The sequence below is a fragment of the Phocoena sinus genome, chromosome 4 (assembly GCF_008692025.1).
Source record: "Phocoena sinus isolate mPhoSin1 chromosome 4, mPhoSin1.pri, whole genome shotgun sequence".
Lineage (NCBI taxonomy): Eukaryota > Metazoa > Chordata > Mammalia > Artiodactyla > Phocoenidae > Phocoena > Phocoena sinus.
The window spans coordinates 102,408,018-102,426,024 of record NC_045766.1 but is presented as its reverse complement, the minus strand read 5'-3'; the positions used below and the strand labels follow the sequence as shown (position 1 = coordinate 102,426,024).

At 38.2% G+C, this 18,007-nt stretch overlaps 1 protein-coding gene across 3 annotated transcripts in view; it reads right to left on the bottom strand.

Annotated features, from left to right (window-relative positions):
- The window catches only part of PROS1 (protein S), a 57,531-nt gene extending 39,887 nt beyond the window's left edge, over positions 1-17,644 (bottom strand). Inside the window, exon 1 of one of the 3 annotated variants that reach the window (XM_032631675.1) lies at positions 17,365-17,644. In XM_032631675.1, coding sequence (XP_032487566.1) covers positions 17,365-17,440 — 76 coding nt within the window. In that variant the 5' untranslated portion in view covers positions 17,441-17,644. The remainder of the gene's footprint in view (positions 1-17,364) is intronic. The other 2 variants (XM_032631676.1, XM_032631674.1) reach the window with 2 other exon arrangements.
- Positions 17,645-18,007: the final 363 nt, after the last annotated feature.

Sequence of the window (18,007 nt, the reverse complement as noted above, 5' to 3'; positions counted from 1 at the left end):
TAAATTTATTAAATAAATAAAAATTAAAGTTATGCCTGCCTCAGTAGGGTTGAACTGAGGAAAACACATGGATACATAAGCACTTTGCTTAACAACTCAAAGAGCGGTTTGGTGTGTAGCTACAGCGTTTGTCTAATGATCTACGCAAATTATTCAAGCTTATGCTTGAGGTCAAACATACCAAACAATAATTTAATGTTTACCTCGTTATGACTACATTGGTAAAAGCATCATGCTGAAATGGCTATAAAGTCATAGCCACAGCATCTTTAAAGCTAGAGTAACAAACTTTCTCAGTTTTAATGGAAAACTTGTGTGATCTCTGTGGAGAAAGAGAAATGCAGGAGTACAGTCCAATCAGCTATTTGAAAGAAACCTGATAGGCTAAAACACCTGGTTATTTATACAAACAAGAAAACAAAATTCCATGGCAAAAGGAAGACCTTGTGCAAAGCACAAAATACAGAAGAGAAAAAATCAGTAACTTTGAGTATATAAAAAATTGCAAGTAGTTGACAAACGATGATAAAAATAACAAAGTTCAACATCAAGCAACAGATTGCAGGAAAATATTTCCATCATATATAACAGAAAAAATTACATCCAGAATTTATAAACAACTTTTGCAAATTAAAGGAAAAGTAATACAACAATATGCCAACCAATACAGGAATGTGTGCAAGGTTAAAAACAAAATAAATAATATAAATAAAATATAAACAAAGCAATACCATTTACACATCACTACAGAGAAAAATTAAAGTAGCCAATAAACATGTGAAAAGATGTTTAACACAATTTTTAAAAGCAATTGGATTTTTGCCTAATAGATTTGCAAAAATTTAAAAGACAGATAATATCAAGTATTGGTGAGTGTAAGTGGAAACAAGTATTCTTGTACAATGGTGATAGGAATATAAACTGATAGGTATTATTTGAAGGTAATTTGGTAGTATCTGAAAATTAAAAGTACATATACTGGGGGCTTCCTTGGTGGCACAGTGGTTGAGAGTCCGCCTGCCGATGCAGGGGACACGGGTTCGTGCCCCGGTCCGGGAAGATCCCACATGCCGCGGAGCGGCTGGGCCCATGAGCCATGGCCGCTGAGCCTCCGCGTCCGGAGCCTGTGCTCCGCAACGGGAGAGGCCACAACAGTGAGAGGCCCGCGTACAGCAAAAAAAAAAAAAAGATGTTATTCTGTGAGCATGCCACCTGCCAAGTGTATTGCTAACTGATAAATGGTAGCCCAATCAACAATGAAAGGGTCTGACATTGCAATTATCTCATTTATTTGAAATAGTTTTAAACATGCTACTTGATAATAAATATAGCAAAAACTTGGCCCTTCTGAACTTCAAAGCAAATATGTGAGTCTTTCTGAAAAAACAGTAACACTTTGTATTAAAGATAAATATTTTGATACAATAATAAAATAATCAAGGTCAAATGCAGTTGGAAAACAAAACATAATCATCACTCCTTGGCATTTCTTCCTTACAGAATAATAAGTTTTAGAATGCAGAGGTTAAAATTAGTATTTAGGAATATCTCTTTCCCTATAAGGACCCCCACTGCAGGACACAGACCAGCTGTAATAACACATCCTATATTCATGTTTGGGGAAGTTCTCAATTGTCCAGGGAGAACCAAGGTGTGGTTTAAAGGAATGCTCACATACATTTATAAAACTAGAAGGAAACAAAGTAACCTCCATTATTTCAGAGATGATGAAAATGAGATGACCTCAATATTTCAAAGTCAAGATATTTGCCCTAAGTTATAAAGCTAATAAATAGCAAAAGTACAACTTAGATCACAGGCATCCCAATGCTCAGAACTGCAACCATCCATTACTATTTGCTGCTGTTTTTCAAAAAAGAGAGTACATTTTATTCAAGAGTGATTCCTTCCAAAACAACAAATACGTCTACCCAAAAGACAGAACAGGCAGCTTATTACCCAGAAGTTTCACTGTCTCAGATGATAAGAGGAATATTAAAAATGAAAATTGTTACACCTCTGACCTAAAGGATAATGAAGCTAATAATTTAAAAAATAATTTTGTCTAAATAAATTTTGCCTGAATTTGAACGTTTATGTTTTAGTTCATCTGGGCTCACCTCAATAATACTTCCAATTGGCATGACACTTAAAAATTTTCAAAGTGCATATTAATGATTTCATTTGATCCTCACATAAATAATGAAATATATTACAGGACAGAATTATCATCCCCATTTTTCTATTGAAGAAATTGGAGCTAAAAGAGGTTACATGGTTTTATCAAGGTCATAGAGCTACAAAGTTGTGCTATTGGGACAGGAATTTAAATGTACCCATCCTCCTAGTCCAACACTCTTTCTTCTATGTATTCTGCCACTTAAATGCTCACAATGTACTTGATCTAAAAAAAAAAATTACGTGGTTGTGTAGTGGACATGTTTGGTATCTTAAATAAGACATTTACTGTCCTTTATAAAAAAGATCCATCCATCTAACAGAGTGTGCTTCCAAAGGAGTCTACTATTCCTTGTCAAAAAGATACAAACGTGATATCACAGATCCAAGCTAAGAACTACAGAACTGTAGGATGAGACAAATATATGTTCCAAAGTGTTTCTATCAGCTGGCTCAAAGTCAATCTGCCCAAAAATATCTACCCTGCTGACATGCAGGAATGTCTAAAAAGTTCCATAATTTATCATAATAATAACTATGGCACCATAAGCACATAAATGCTCTTTTTGCATTATCTCCTATTAATCCTATCACAACTGTTATACACATGAATTAACTGAAACTCAGAGAAGTTGAGTTTAATCTTACCAAGTTCACACAACTGAGAACAATCAATCAAGCCTGCCTCCAAAACCCATTCTCTTTCTACATTACCACATTGTCTCTAATTATTTGTTTCACTTCTTTAGATCAAGAAGTTTTTCAAGAAAGTCCTTGTGAAAACACAACTATGTGCTTGAAAAGTGTTACACTCAGATTCAAATTTTAGGTTATAATGTTTAGTTATGAGTCTTTCAAGATTAGAAATATGACTGAATCTGCTTGATTTTTTTAACAATCTGAACAGTGACCATAGAAGTTGAACAATTATGTCAATAACATAAACCATTATGCAAACATTAACTAGAATTCTTTTTTGAAATTGTCTTCACAGCCTTCACATGTTCCCTTCAATATTTTCTGTGGGGATCAATTTTTTTTCCAACATAAATTTGACTATATAACAGAAAGTAATTTATTGTTGTTGGTACTTCACTTAAGCATCTGTCATAAGGATAGTGGGGTTAGCATTGCCTCTACTCACAGGAAAATTCCCTCACAGTTCAATTCATTTCGACCTTGGTCAAGGATTAACGAAAAATGTTAAAAGCCCCTTTCCCACTTAGTTGTCCAAGCTTGCCACCCTCTGTTCAGAGGGGTCAGGGCCACACAGCTGCAGGTTGTCCAAAACTGATCAGTCAGATGTGGGTCTAAGAGGAGGAGGTCTAAGCTTTAGAATAGTTCATCCTCTGAATCTCTTCCATTCTGCTCTCTTGTCTTTGCAAAGATGGTTCTCACATTCCTCCCTCCAAGAGCTCTTCTCTTTTTAAATTCTGCTTTCTGTCTCTCTTTTGGCCCTTGTTATTTGGCATCCCAAGAATGAAAAACTGTCCCTAAAAGAATGTGTCTGAGAAGGGAATTTTAGGCTAGCATTTGGCTTGGCAGAGTGTTTGAATCTTTGTTTCTTCTTCACTGTAGGATGGGGTCAGGGGAAATGGCATTCAATGTACAAATAGAACAATTAGATAATACTTTGAGACATGCCTCCTATGTCTCAACTGTTGAAATGGCATGTTTTGCTTACAAAAAGACTGATAAAAATAGAATCCCATGATATAGGAAAACCATTAGTTAATAATGATGGGATTTTTATTTTACAATTTTATTTTAAATAATCACATATTAATTAAGTATAAAATCTTTCATTTTTATCATAAAGATTTATACCACAGAAGATTTATAATTGAGGAGGGATATTAAAAAATGTGAAGTTTGCAAGGACTAAGAAAAAATCAAAATAGATTTTTAATTAGGCATTCATCAGCCTACATACTTATTACCAACTTTAAGAAAAGCTTGTGTTAGCCTTCAGAAATAAATGCGATGTCTGTATGTATGTTATACTTCAATTTTTTAAAAGTAAAGTTTATTTTTTTAAAAGAGATCTAATATACTGCCTAATGCACTTCTCTACATTTCACATTTTGTTTAGTACTGAGGACTATGCTGCTGAGCAACTGTTTCTTCTCATATTATTATATTAAGGGTTAGAAAAACTTTAGAAAAAGTATTCTGTAAAGGTGAACCATGCCTTTGTCCTTCAAGAGGACTAAGCAATAAACAGGCTGATGAGAAATAATTTAAGAGAATCAAATATCATAAGAGGTAGGTCTGCATAGGTTTAAATCTGGGAAACAAAAAGAGGATATAATCTGTGAATTATATGTTGCACAAATAAAGGTGAGTTCTATAACATTTGGATTAGAAAGGATGAGGGTTGGCATTTATTTAGAAGTAGGAAAGCCAGTGTCATTAAAAAATGTGACCATTGACCCCCATTCTGGAACAGATCAATGAATGGATAGGGAAACAATGCTTGAACTGTTCAGCCACAACAGAAGTGAAACGGACCTCTCCTTACTTGAAGATTTAATTTTAACTAATTTACAGCCCCTAGTCTAGGGGAAAAAAAAGAGTAAATCAAGCACTCTAACCAATTCTCCCCAAAGATTAAACCTTTGCTTTAGCCGTAGAGAGAGAAAGCAGTACATTTTATTCAATAGTTATTCCTTCCAAAACAACAAATACGTCTACCCAAAAGATAGAACAGGCAGCTTATTACCCAGAAAAAAACTACATTGCCCATTTCTGTTATGTCATGTGTTTGTTCTTGGTAAGTGATAAATTAAGGTACTTCTTTTGAAGGAATTCAGAGTTCAGATTTTGGTAAGGTCTGAAGAGGAAATTTCTAGAGCCCTGTCTTTTCTTCTCTAGACCACTACACTGCACACTGGCTACCCTTTCTGAGGCTACAATGGGAGGTCTCTTTTTAGGATGTGCAGCAAGATATTCATGTAGTCAGCTTGCTTTGTCTTTTTTATCTCCTACACATCAGGACACCAAAACACTATCTGATTCGATGTCACGTAGCAAGAGGTTACAGCACAGTAAATGTCTTGTTTTTGTTCTATTTGACCTATTTTGTTAGGATGGCATCAATTAATATAATTAGTTCACTGGCCTGTGTCTGTATTTACGTTTGGAAAAGCAAAAGGCAACAATAAGAGAGCTGGCCTAATTCTGCAATACCCCACTTCCTGCAACATCTCCCAGATCTCCCCAGTAAGCAAGTCTGAAGCACGCTGAGAGGCTTAGAAAGACTCTAGATCTTAATGGCTTCCCTTTTGACTCTTAGGATATTACTATTTTTTAAGTGCTGATCTGGAAATGAGATTATTTGGAATATTCATAAAGCATCGAGTAGGAGTTTATAATGCAATATAATTTCTACCAGCCTTTCAGAACTCCCTGCTGACTTTCTAAAAGGCCATAAGACACAGTCTAAATAACAATGGAGTAAAATGATAACTTAGGAAAGGAGATAAAATGATTGGGATAAGGAGTCGAGGAATAGAAAACAAGTAATAAGGAAAGGTGCATTTAACACATACCATGTGGGAGAAGGTTAGTAGCACAACTAGAGAGTTATTTTCAAAGAGTCAATGTCCTCCTTACCTTGACAATTGCCCTCGACCAATTCCCACAAAGTCTCCTAAAGAGAAGCCTGCCCAGTTACCTAGGACTGATAACAAGTTTCCCAAAAGCAATGTCCTGTTAGAAAAACAGACCTCAACAACCACAGTAGAACCCTAAGCCAGCTACCTAGTCAATCTAATCAACTTAGGACTGTCTTCAAAAAATATGAAATAACAGCTAAAAATCAGTAGATATTTGCATAAAATTAATAACATGAAAGAGAAGGTCAAGAGGAGCATACAGACTCCAAAGGAAATAAAGGTAATTGAAGACACAGAAGATAACTTTAAAAAATATATAACTAATATCCTAAATAAATTGAGAGAACCTGGCATCCATAGAACAAAAGTATGCTATGAAAAAGAAGTAGAGAACTAAAATATGATTTCAAAATAAAAAACTTAATGGATGGGGCTTCCCTGGTAGCGTAGTGGTTGAGAGTCCGCCTGCCGATGCAGGGGACACAGGTTTGTGCCCCGGTGCAGGAAGATGTCGCGGAGCTGCTGGGCCCGTGAGCCATGGCCGCTGAGCCTGAGCGTCTGGAGCCACGAGAGAGGCCACAACAGTGAGAGGCCCGCGTGCCGCAAAAAAAGAAAAAAAAAAAAAACTTAATGGATGAACTGAAAAATAGAATGGACTACTCCCCACCCCCCAAAAAGTCAGCCCTTTTTCATTCCTATCACACTGACAAAGATTTTAAAAGTTAATATCCAATGTTGGCAAAGATGAGAGGAATCAGACACTTAGAATCTACTTTTAAAATCAGATTCCCAAGGGAAATCTAACAACATGTGTCTAAAACCTTCAAAATAGGTGCACTCTTAAACTGTTATATATAGGATGGATAAAAAACGAGGTCCTACTGTACAGCACAGGGAACTGTATTCAATATCCTGTAATAAACCAAAATGGAAAAGAATATGAGAGAAAATGTATATATATGTATATATAGCTGAATCACTTTGCTGTAAACCAGAAACTAACACAACATTGTAAATCAACTGTACTTCAATACAATTAAAAAAAAAAACAGTAATTGGGGGCCACCTTGGAGGCTGTCTACCACAGGCCAAAATGATTTTTCCCTTTGGATGTTTCCTGTATTTTGTTATTGATATTGTGTTTTTCCCCTGGGTAGATATTTTTAGAATTTTTCATTACATTTGAGAGTAAGATTTTGCACCAGTTTAAAAAAAAATAAAAAGGCTCACTCTTTAGATATTCAGCTAACAGTTCAATTGCTAGGACATTAAACTGAGGAAATGAACATGGACATAACATTGGAAATAATTTAAATGTCCAAAAATATGATTTTAGTTAAATATATTATGATGAACATATATAAAGGAAAATTATAAATCTACTTTAAAGTGTGACATAGATTTTAATTTATTGATATAAAAACAATTATCATTTTTAGATGAAATATCAAGTTACAAATAATATGTAGAGCAAAATTCCATTCTTTCGCTTATATATTTTCATTTCTAAGAACGTATATACACAGACAAAGGGGCTTAGAAGAATATAAAGCAAAATGTTACATAGGTCTCTTGCTAGTGAAACTACAGATGCATTATTTTAGCACATTATATTAAGCGTGGATTACTTGAATGGTTTAAAAATGTAAGGAGATAGTAGGATATAGCTGGTAGTTTAAGTTGAGGAATGATGTCCAAAAAGGACAGAAGGTCAAATGGAACCCTAGGAAACTCTAACATTTACGGAAAAGGAGAGATCATCAAAACGACAGAAATAGAATTAGTAACACATACATATGCAGAGAGAGAAAGAAAATTTGAAGATAATGCTTATAGACATAAAAGGAGGTCAATTTCAAAAGGATAAGTTTCAAGTGTCAAATGTTGCAAAGAAGTTATTAATAGTAATTACTATTATTTAGGATGAGAGCTAAAATGTATACAGTTGGTTTAACAATAGGATCACCATTAACATTCTCAGTACCCAATACAGTGGGAGGGTGAGAAGAGAGGAGACCTCCAGAATAAACTATTTCTTCAAGAAGAGCAAATGAGAATAGGAAGAGAAAGAGTGGGTGATAACTTTAAACAGAGGCAGAGAAAACGTAACGTTTTCCTAAAGTTGGGAAGGTACATCACGGAATAGCTGTGAAACTCAATGAGAAAATACCAAATATGCTGTTTTGAAAGATGGAAGATATCATATAATTGCAAGAAGTTACAATTTTACCATTTTTATGGAGATTTAAAAGCCAGTGTTCTTGAATGTGTCCTTTTAAAGTCCATTCCAAAAAATGGACCAGAGGACTAAGAAGAATTATGCTAATGTCCTAGAACCAGTAAGAGCCGGTTCCTGTTACCACTCCTCCGTAGAAAGACTCAGAATCTATGTGGATAAATTATCCTTATTTTATTTTCCCTCAAGCCTGGAGATTTCAATTTCTATATTTGGAACAATGTAATATAAATGAAGGGGTCTTCCCCATACTGGACCTAATAACAATTTATTGCGTTTAGAAAAAACAAAACTGCAACATTAAAAAATTAAAGCAACGTTTGCACTTTAAAGTTAGCCTTAGAAACCCCAGTTCCTAAAGGTCCTCTGTTACCCTCACATCTAATAAGTTTTTACTGAAGACGTTCCCTACAGCTGCGTTCTCCTGCCATGGGGCTCAGCTTCTTTCCTCCCTTCTCTGACATCCTCTCCCCTTCTCTGTCCCTGGCCACAGTCTACTACCACCCCTGCAAATTTCTGTTCACTTCTTATGCAGAATCATTTATCTATCTTCTCTGCTATGGCCTTACAGACCAGAATGATTCAAACTCGAAGTGTAGGAATTACCTGAGAGTCTTGTTAAAATGCGTATGCTGAGTCAGTAGGTCTGAAGTGGGGTCAGAGATACTTCATTTCTAATAAACTCCTGGGTAATGCTGCTGCTGGTCCATGGGCTACACTTGAATAGTAAAGCTATAGACCATGTTTTGTGGACTTTACTTTCTAAATCTAAAGCCATTTTCAAGGCAATTTCTAAAACAATAACAGTTCTCACCATAGGAATAATTTCAATATCAACTGCTACAATATGTTTTTCAAGCTGCCACATTAATAACCAACTTAATGTCATTATACTAAGTCATCGGCTGGTCTGTTCGTAGGCATGTTAATTATGCTCTCTCTCTATCACAAATTTTATTCAGGTAGTTAAAGCAACCTTACACTGTGTAATATACATCACCAAAGGGTTAAATGGACAACAAGTAGTTGTGCTTCTCTTAGAGGAAGAAACAGTAATCTTAACCTTGGAGGAAAAATGTTTGTAACAGAGACAATGCTGACCAAATGTTCCATGTGCTTCCTTGCATTGGAAGCAGATGTGAGTTTTGTTACTTCCACGCTAAGATGGTTAAGAACAAGTACAAAACTGAGTTATTTGTACTGAGGTGGATGGACCTAGAGTATGCCATACAGAGTGAAGTAAGCCAGAAAGAGAAAAACAAATACCGTATGCTAACACATATATATGGAATCTAAAAAAAAAAAAAAATGTCTCTGAAGAACCTAGGGGCAGGACAGGAATAAAGATGAAGATGTGGACTTGGGGACACTGGGAGGGGGAAGGGTAAGCTGGGACGAAGTGAGAGAGTGGCATGGGCATATATACACTACCAAATGTAAAATAGATAGTGGGAAGCAGCCGCATAGCACAGGGAGATCAGCTCAGGGCTTTGTGACCACCTAGAGAGAGGGGTGGGATAGGGAGGGTGGGAGGGAGATGCAAGAGTGAGGAGATATGGGGATATATGTATATGTATAGCTGATTCACTTTGTTATAAAGCAGAAATTAACACACCATTGTAAAGCAATTATACTCCAATAAAGATGCTAAAAAAATTAAAAAAAGAACAAATACGCCTCCTCCATTTCTTTCCTTTCTTGTGGGGACATTGGATGCCATGTGTTCCAGATGGTACAACTAGAGATGTAAGAGATTTACACAAACCACATTGAACTTTACATGACTAAAAAATAAACTCTTATTTTACTAAGTCACTGAGATTCAGTGATTTGGAGACTAATTTGAAGATTTGTGGATTAAAGTGTTATCACACCATAGCATATCTTACCCTAATTAACATAAGATTATGAAAAATTTAAACTAATGCCTATATTCAATAATGTGCTAATTTTCTCCTTTATTAATTCTAAAAATAAGAGAGTTCTAGTGAAAGCATAAAACACATAGATAAGACAGAGTACTTCAGCTTATACCTTGAATAAAATAAACAATAAAGCAAAAGAATGAAAAAAAAGCCCTAAATATATTTAAATATTAGAGAATAGCACCAAGAAAATATCAATTTTCTAAATTACCCTATAATATAAATGGGGAAGTAAAGACCTTAGAAACCTTTATCACACATCAATCCATGATCCAAAAAAAAAGGAACAAAATCTTATAAAATATCCTAAAATCTAAGAAAGCTAAGGACAGATCACCTGGTATGGTTGGGGAGGACAATAAAGAGAAAGAGTCTTTCAAAAGGAAGGACTGGGCTTCTCCGGTGGCGCAGTGGTTGAGAGTCCGCCTGCCAATGCAGGGGACGCGGGTTCGTGCCCCGGTCCGGGAGGATCCCACATGCCGCGGAGCGGCTGGGCCCGTGAGCCATGGCCACTGAGCCTGCGCATCAGGAAAGGAGGACTGGCATATGGAAAGACCACAAGGGAGAGAGGACAGAGAAGGACCATTTTCCAGAAGAGGGGCAGGGAAAGCTCATTTGGAGGAAAAGATTTGGAAGCCTCCAGATCATGAGCCTTGTACACCAGGTTCAGACTTCAGAAATAGGAGACAAAAATCAGCCGCAGATGCCTCCTACTGATTTTATAGAAGCAAACCGCCATTTTGTGGAGAGGATCACATGGTGGGAATTGTGGGTGCCTTCAGCAGCTGAGGGCCTGAGTCCTACAGCTGCCAGAAACAGAATTCTGTCAATAATCCGTGAGTTTGGAAGAAGATTCCAAGCTTCAAATGAGATCTCGGCTCTGGTGGACCCCTTGATTTTATCCATGTGAGAACCTGGAGCAGCTCCCTGAACTTGTGCCTGGACTTCTGACCTATGAACCTGTGAGATAATAAATTGTGTTGTTTTAAGATGCTAAGTTTGTGGTAACTTGTTACGCAACAATAGAAAACTAATACTCAAGGCATATATAATTTTGAATTAGGCTGAATGTATTAATATTGCTAATTTTGTTCCATGTGCTAGCTAGAGCCCCAGCTTCAGTTCTAACAGCTGGTTTGGTTAGCTAATGCTATCACAGACAAAATCTTGGCACACACTGAAATGCCAGACATTCCCTGACATAATATCAAAGAAAGAATAGGAGTCAGATGTTCTGGCTTGAATTGTTCATGTGACTCCTACCTGTTCACCTCCTCACTTATCCACCCTACTCCCTAACAGAAGAAAAGAATATATTTTCATGACTATCATAGATTATTGAGGAAATCACCAGAATTTTTAAAAAGCATTGTACTGGCTGTTCTCCCTAGGTAGGAAATCTTGCTGGGAGGGGCTGCAATGAAAATGGGCTCCCAGATCTCAGGTGGGATGGGAGGAACCTGGGTGGCTGAGCTTAGGTAGCAGCCTGTACTGACCTGAATCAAAGTCAGTGATCAAATCTTGGAGAAAGGATTAACAGGCAAAGCTCCCCCAAAATTAGATGGAAAGACAACCCACAAATTCTTCACTGAGTTTTTCACCCCAAACTCTCTGGGTTAGCAAATAGAGGTTGTATAGTCACAATACAAAGAAATCACCACCTCGCCTTAATTACCAGTCGAATTAGTGGATGAATACAGAACCTCTTGAATGAAGGAGAAGAAAGACGCCCTTGAGGAAGCATCTGTAAACTTTTCTCCTAGTTTTCTCCAAAGCAAAATAAATGTACTGGGTAACTGCACTAAGGAAAGAGACTCTCAAAACTTTATTCATTATTAGATGCCTAAGATCTAAGATCAAAACACCTAAGATCTAAGGTATGCTGTTCAGAATTGAGGATTATGGGGCTCAGTTGATAAAGGGAGTTCTGTCCTGAAACTATAGGCCCAATCAGACTCAATCTTAAAACTGTGATTCCTTCTCATTCCTTCCCCAGGCCTAAGAGCACTGAACTATTTTCAGCAAAAATCCGGTCATGTCGGGCTTCCCTGGTGGCGCAGTGGTTGAGAGTCCGCCTGCCGATGCAGGGGACACGGGTTCGTGCCCCGGTCCGGGAAGATCCCACATGCCGCGAAGCGGCTGGGCCCGTGAGCCATGGCTGCTGAGCCTGCGCGTCCGGAGCCTGTGCTCCGCAACGGGAGAGGCCACAACAGTGAGAGGCCCGCGTACCGCAAAAAAAAAAAAAAAAATCTGGTCATGTCGGAATATTCCTGCTCAAGTGAGAAACAAGTTGTTATATACCTGGCTGTCCATTACTAAGATGGAAGAATAGATTTTGATGGACCTCTTATTTTTGAGGCATATTCCACTTTTAGATGTTCTACTCTGAGCTTTTTACTATGAGTCCAAAAGCTGCCAAGTGCAGGTGGAAACCAGAATAAGAGAATGCTCTCTAGCTAGTTCAAAGTTCATTTCAAACAGTCTGTCATGTAGCCGAGCCAGTAACTCATCAGATCTAATTGGGCTTAAATGGTCCATAGGACATCAGGGTACTCTTGAGACACAGTTCAATTGTGAAATGTTCAAATGGTATGAATGGGATGAGCCTAAAGCACCACTAAGTGGCCTGGGCCAGTTTCTCATTCTCCTGACTTCTTTCCCTCCCTCCACCTCCCTTTATGGACTCATGAGGAAAGGCCTACAACCAAGAATGAAAAGGAAAAGATACCTCAGTGTGATGTACCAACATGAGCCAGAGGTAGACATGCTACAAAGCTACAGCCAGAAATGAACTACAGCCTCTCTCAAGGGTGATCCTGAAGAGCACAGGAGAAATAAAACCTTCACAAGGGGCGGACAGATAAGCAGTTATTTCTCATTGTCCATTTTGCTTAGAATGAGAAATTATCAGAGATCAGAATCTTTGCTACTTTCTCAATAGTTACAACTGGTCTGTCCAGTTGTTCAGAGACCTGTAAAGAGTTAGATCTTAGGCCTAGAAACAAGGAAGTTTGGGCAAGAATTGCCCCAGAGCTGAGAATATTTGTGTTCCAAGTGGATAGCCCCATATCAGGGAGGTTCTTAATTATAAAAGGGGGCAGAATGGCCCACTTAATGATTGTCAGTTGTGGTTCTTCTCACAATATGCACCTAACATATTTTCCACTGAATTAGAAGCTAAGACTGCTATGTAGCCGTTTCAAGTTCTTTACTCCTGTTGGAAAAAAAGAGAGAACTATGCTGGAATGACAATAATCAAGGCAAAATAGTGTAGTTGCCACATACAAATCAGGGTTAGAAGTGTTGCCTCTCCAGGATGACTACTATACACAATAGAAATTGTAAAGAAGAGATGGATACAATCATCCATAGGTGGGAAAAACAGGGCTCAGGTTCTTCCTGAATAAGGGTGTGGTACATCTCATTGAGTAGACAAAAAGATCAAACATGAGGAACTGCCTAAAAGCAGGGGACATATGAATTCGGTAGTGAAGGAAGAAGTCATAAATACCAGCTCTAGCTTCAAACCAAGAGAGACAGGCAAGCCCTAAAGCCAGTACCTGTATTCCCTTGCTTGTCTTTTTAAAATTATTTTCTGGAATATAGGATGTGTTGGTATACTACAATGTATCATTTCATCCATAGAGCACAGCACATTGACACAGAATTGTGACAGAACTAGAGGAGGCAAGGACATCATCTGGTGATACTAAACTAGGAAATGGTAGCCTTGAGCCTTCCTCTCTGAGTGTGGTGACTGGAATCTCTTGAAGAGGAGGTCCTTTCTGTTGTACATTAGTTATTTGCATTATATTAGAAATATCTGCATTATATTTGAAATGTTTTTCAAATGGTGTTCATGGAAAGAAGGGCATGTGTGTATGTTGTACAGCCAGTAATTGGAATGTGTAGACTTCTCTTGTTTCTGCTTCCTTCCCAAGATCCATTCCTTTGTGGGAGCTGTCCTTCTGGCACTCCACCTGATTCTACTGAGCTGTCAACCACAGGACTCCAGAAACAAGCTAAGCCAAAATAATCAGGCTCCCTCTTCTAAGAAATTCAATCATGAACAGGTATGCACAGAACTAGAAGGCAGTTAGAACTGAGTCATCTGATGGCAGCTCCTCACATAGTGAGCACATGAGTTCCCACTATATAGATCACCTAAATGCCCAAGTCCCTGGCTTCCCTAGGCCTGGTTATTCAACATGCCATTAAGTAGGTCTTCCAATAAATCCACTCAGCTTTCTTTTTCCTCTATTTTTCTTTCTTACTTCCTCTTTTTTTCTTCCTTCCTTTCTTCCTTCCTTCCTTTCTTTCTCCCTTCCTTTCTTTTTCTTTCTTTCTTTCTGCTTTAGTTAGCAAGAGTCTTTACTGTTGCTTGTAGCTAAAGATTAATATATGTATTATCAGGCTTCTCATATTTTTTCTCACAGTATTTTGAAAGTTTAAATATGCATATAGATCATTTAGCTATTAAAGAGGATATTGAACTTGGTGGACAGAAAAGGTCTATTATGAAAAGCATGACTGTATATCCTAGATAGGATTAATGGCAAGAGAATACAGCATAGCGTGTTGTTGTTGCTGTTGATGATGATGTTGTTGATGATGATGATGCTGTACATCAGATATCGTCTCTAACTCTTCCAGCACCAACCCCAACTCTAACATAAGCTTGATAAAATCTCTCCAGAAAGAGGAAAGCAAAAAAGAGAAGGAAAATATGAGTCAGTAATGTCAAGGGTAGACTGCACCTAAGCAGAAGTGGAAGTCTGGAAAGGGCCAAATTAGCACAGCCAAAGGGGACATCCCCTTTCTTCTATTTTTCTTCACACAGCCTTTAGTGTGGTATACAATATATAGACAGTATAATTTTAAAATCTATAGATAGATATATACACATATACATATAGATACAGATATAGATACAAGCATGTGTGAAAAGTCAGTTCACATCTCTGAACAATTGCAAAAAAGTTGAACTGGATGATTTCTCAACTCTCTCAAACCTAAAGCTGTGATTTTTAAACTTTTTCTTTAAATAGTGACTGTATTTCTATGGACTAAACAATAAACCAAATATTTGGAATTCTAATTCTATCTCAAATTTACCATCTTAGGGAGTAAACACATTCCATCTGTATCTCGGTTTTCTCATCAGTAAACCAGAAATGATTTTTAATCCAATTAAACTAGAATTAAAGAACTAAGTTATATACACTATCAGTGTCTATATATAACAAGATTTCTCCATATGTATGGTTTGATTATCTCTGTATAATACACATAGACACACACATCACTTTTTAACTCTGCCTAGATTCCATGAACATGTAACAATCTCTACAAAAAGAAAGGGCTTAGCAAATTCCTGTGGTGACAAGCAGTACGTGTAGCAAGCCATGTGTGCCTTTTTCTTCTCTCTGCTTATCATGTTTTATGTATTTACCCATATATTTCTCTGTAAGCACAATTAACAACCTTGTTCTCTGGTACAGAGTTCAACAAGCAGACCCCTGAGAGGACAATGCATGGCCGTCCAGTCCATAAATGATTATCAGTGGAAATGTACTCTAGGCTCCCATGGATGGGAAGGTCATGGTTGGCTCTGGAGGATGCATTCTCTGTATTTTGTTGGCTTCACTTGTACACTCTAAAATCATATTTCCCAATAGGGAAGCTGTCTCAGTCTGTGTAGGAGTCAATAAAAACCTTTCTGTGATGAGAGCATACTCCATATGTTTAAGTGTTATTCCCAACATCTTGCCCTGTGATGTTCACATTATTTCCTATGTTAGTCTTTTCATATTGATTACAATTTACCAGTTATTTAGACCCAGTAGTTTTTCATGTTTTAATTATCCCCTCTGTGATTATTTTTTCTCTCCATTTCCAAATGTTCTTTTCTCTCTTCAGTGTTTTTTTGTTGGTGTTCACTTTCATGAACTTTCATTTCATTCTGGTAGAATATTTTAGTGACTTCCAAAATGGAATGATTGCATTCCAGGAGAGTGTGCAAGATAATTCATTAAGGTACAGAAAGAAAACACCAGTGCTACTGTTCAGATTTATTTTGACTTTATCCTTTAAAAACTCATTTAAATATACATAATATAATGTTCATAGTATACTAGGTCAGAAGTGCAGGTGTGTAATAAACAACTAAATATTTAAAAAAATAAAAACACTGGTTATCAGACAAATACTTGTTTGTCCTACTTAACTATATACCTAATGAGTTAGTGTATGTGGTCTATATATAGGCTTAATGATAGAGGTTTGTATGTTGAAATTCTGCTATTGTGCATCTTTAATATAAAATCAACAAATGTTGTTTTAGCCTTTAAATTAGAATTTTAAAACACCTCATTCATCCTGATCTGTAACCAATAAAAACTAATAAACCTAGTAGAATGTTAGTAAATTCCTACTTAAGTCTCCTGACATTGTCATCTTTGGAAAGTTTACATTGGAGCTTTAACCAATCTAAAAGCTATGGTGTAATTCAGAGTTTATCTCTCCCATGCCATTTCCTGAGAATAAAACATAGCACAAGTAAGCATTTTTCACCAGTGAGCATGCTTAACCTTTAAAGAACAAACTAATTGACAACTAAGATGTACTAAATGCCTTGATATCCATATATATATATATATAGAGAGAGAGAGAGAGAGAGAGAGAGAGAGAGAGAGAGAGAGAGAGAGAGAGAGAACTCAATATCCTGCTTTGAATCCAGGAATGGGAACATAAAGAACAGGAAACACAAAGATAAAAGTACAAAGAACTCATGCGACGACCTCAGATCAGTGGCACTCCGTCAAAAATCCTCAGTACGAAATTATCTGAGAACTACAATATTTAACAGTCCTTTTGATTTCAAGGTTAAAAAAATGACATCTCCGTACTGCTACGCAAACCCGCACTCATCCCCAAATAATTCGTGTGTCAATGTTGAGATAAGGAAACCAAGCTCAAAGTCCAGGCACTGCAGAGCGGAGGTAGGTTGCAGCAGGGGGTGCTGGTTGGGGACAGGAGCTAGTACAAAGAGAAGACAGAGTGGGCTGACTTTCGTCTACTTTTATACTGTAATGTGCTCATCCTTGTCCTATGACTGGGAACTTCAACTGTTTGGGGCAAATGGGTACGTGTTCTAATTCCTTCATTTATATTTAGTATCACTCTTGTTCTAGAATCTGTCCTGTTGGGCAACACTTGATTCCCAGAGCAGGGTGACTATTGACCCTGCCTCCACCATTAAACTGCCCGCTAGATCCACGGATGATGGAAGCACTTGCTGGAAACTTTCTAGGAGGCTGCAGCCCTAGAAAAGAAAATCCTCCCAGCAGGGCTCGGAGTTCAGTTGGCAATGCTGCGAGAAGAAGACAAGACGCTATTAATTACTCACAGTTCGCCTCCAAGACGGGAAGCACTAGGGCGAGGCACGCCAGCAGCGCCCCAGAGCGCCCACCCAGGACCCTCATGGCGAAGCGCGCGGAGGCGCGGGCGGGGACGGTGGAGCGTCGCGGCGGGGACCCTTGCGCTCGGCGTGCCGCGGGGCTGCGACTGGAGCGCCGCTGTCTGAAAACTGCGGCGCGGCGGCGCCTGCGAGCGAGCGCGCCCGCGGAGCAGCCGAGCCGGGGGCGGAGGGGACGGCCCGCTCCCAGCCCCCAGCCCGACGGGGAAGTGATAACAAGGACATTTCCTGGAAGCTTTTCTTTTCGGAGCTGTGGGCAGGGCTCAGGGACAGCGCTGAAGGCCTAGTAAACACTGTCGAGACATCCTCCTCGCCCTTTCCCAAACTCCAGCGTTTCGTTTCGGTGTCCGCAATGTGAAGTTTGCCAAGGAAAAGGGGAAGCAAACGCAGTAAAACACACACACACACGCAAAACACAACCTCCAGCGAGCCGGAGTGGAAGGCTGAGTGGCCAAGAATACTTTGAGGACTCAGACCTGGCTTAGAAGGAAAACATCTTGAGAGACTGACATTGGGGATGAAGATGTTAACCAAAACCTAGAAGCGAAATGAGAACTCTAGGAAGGCTACAGAG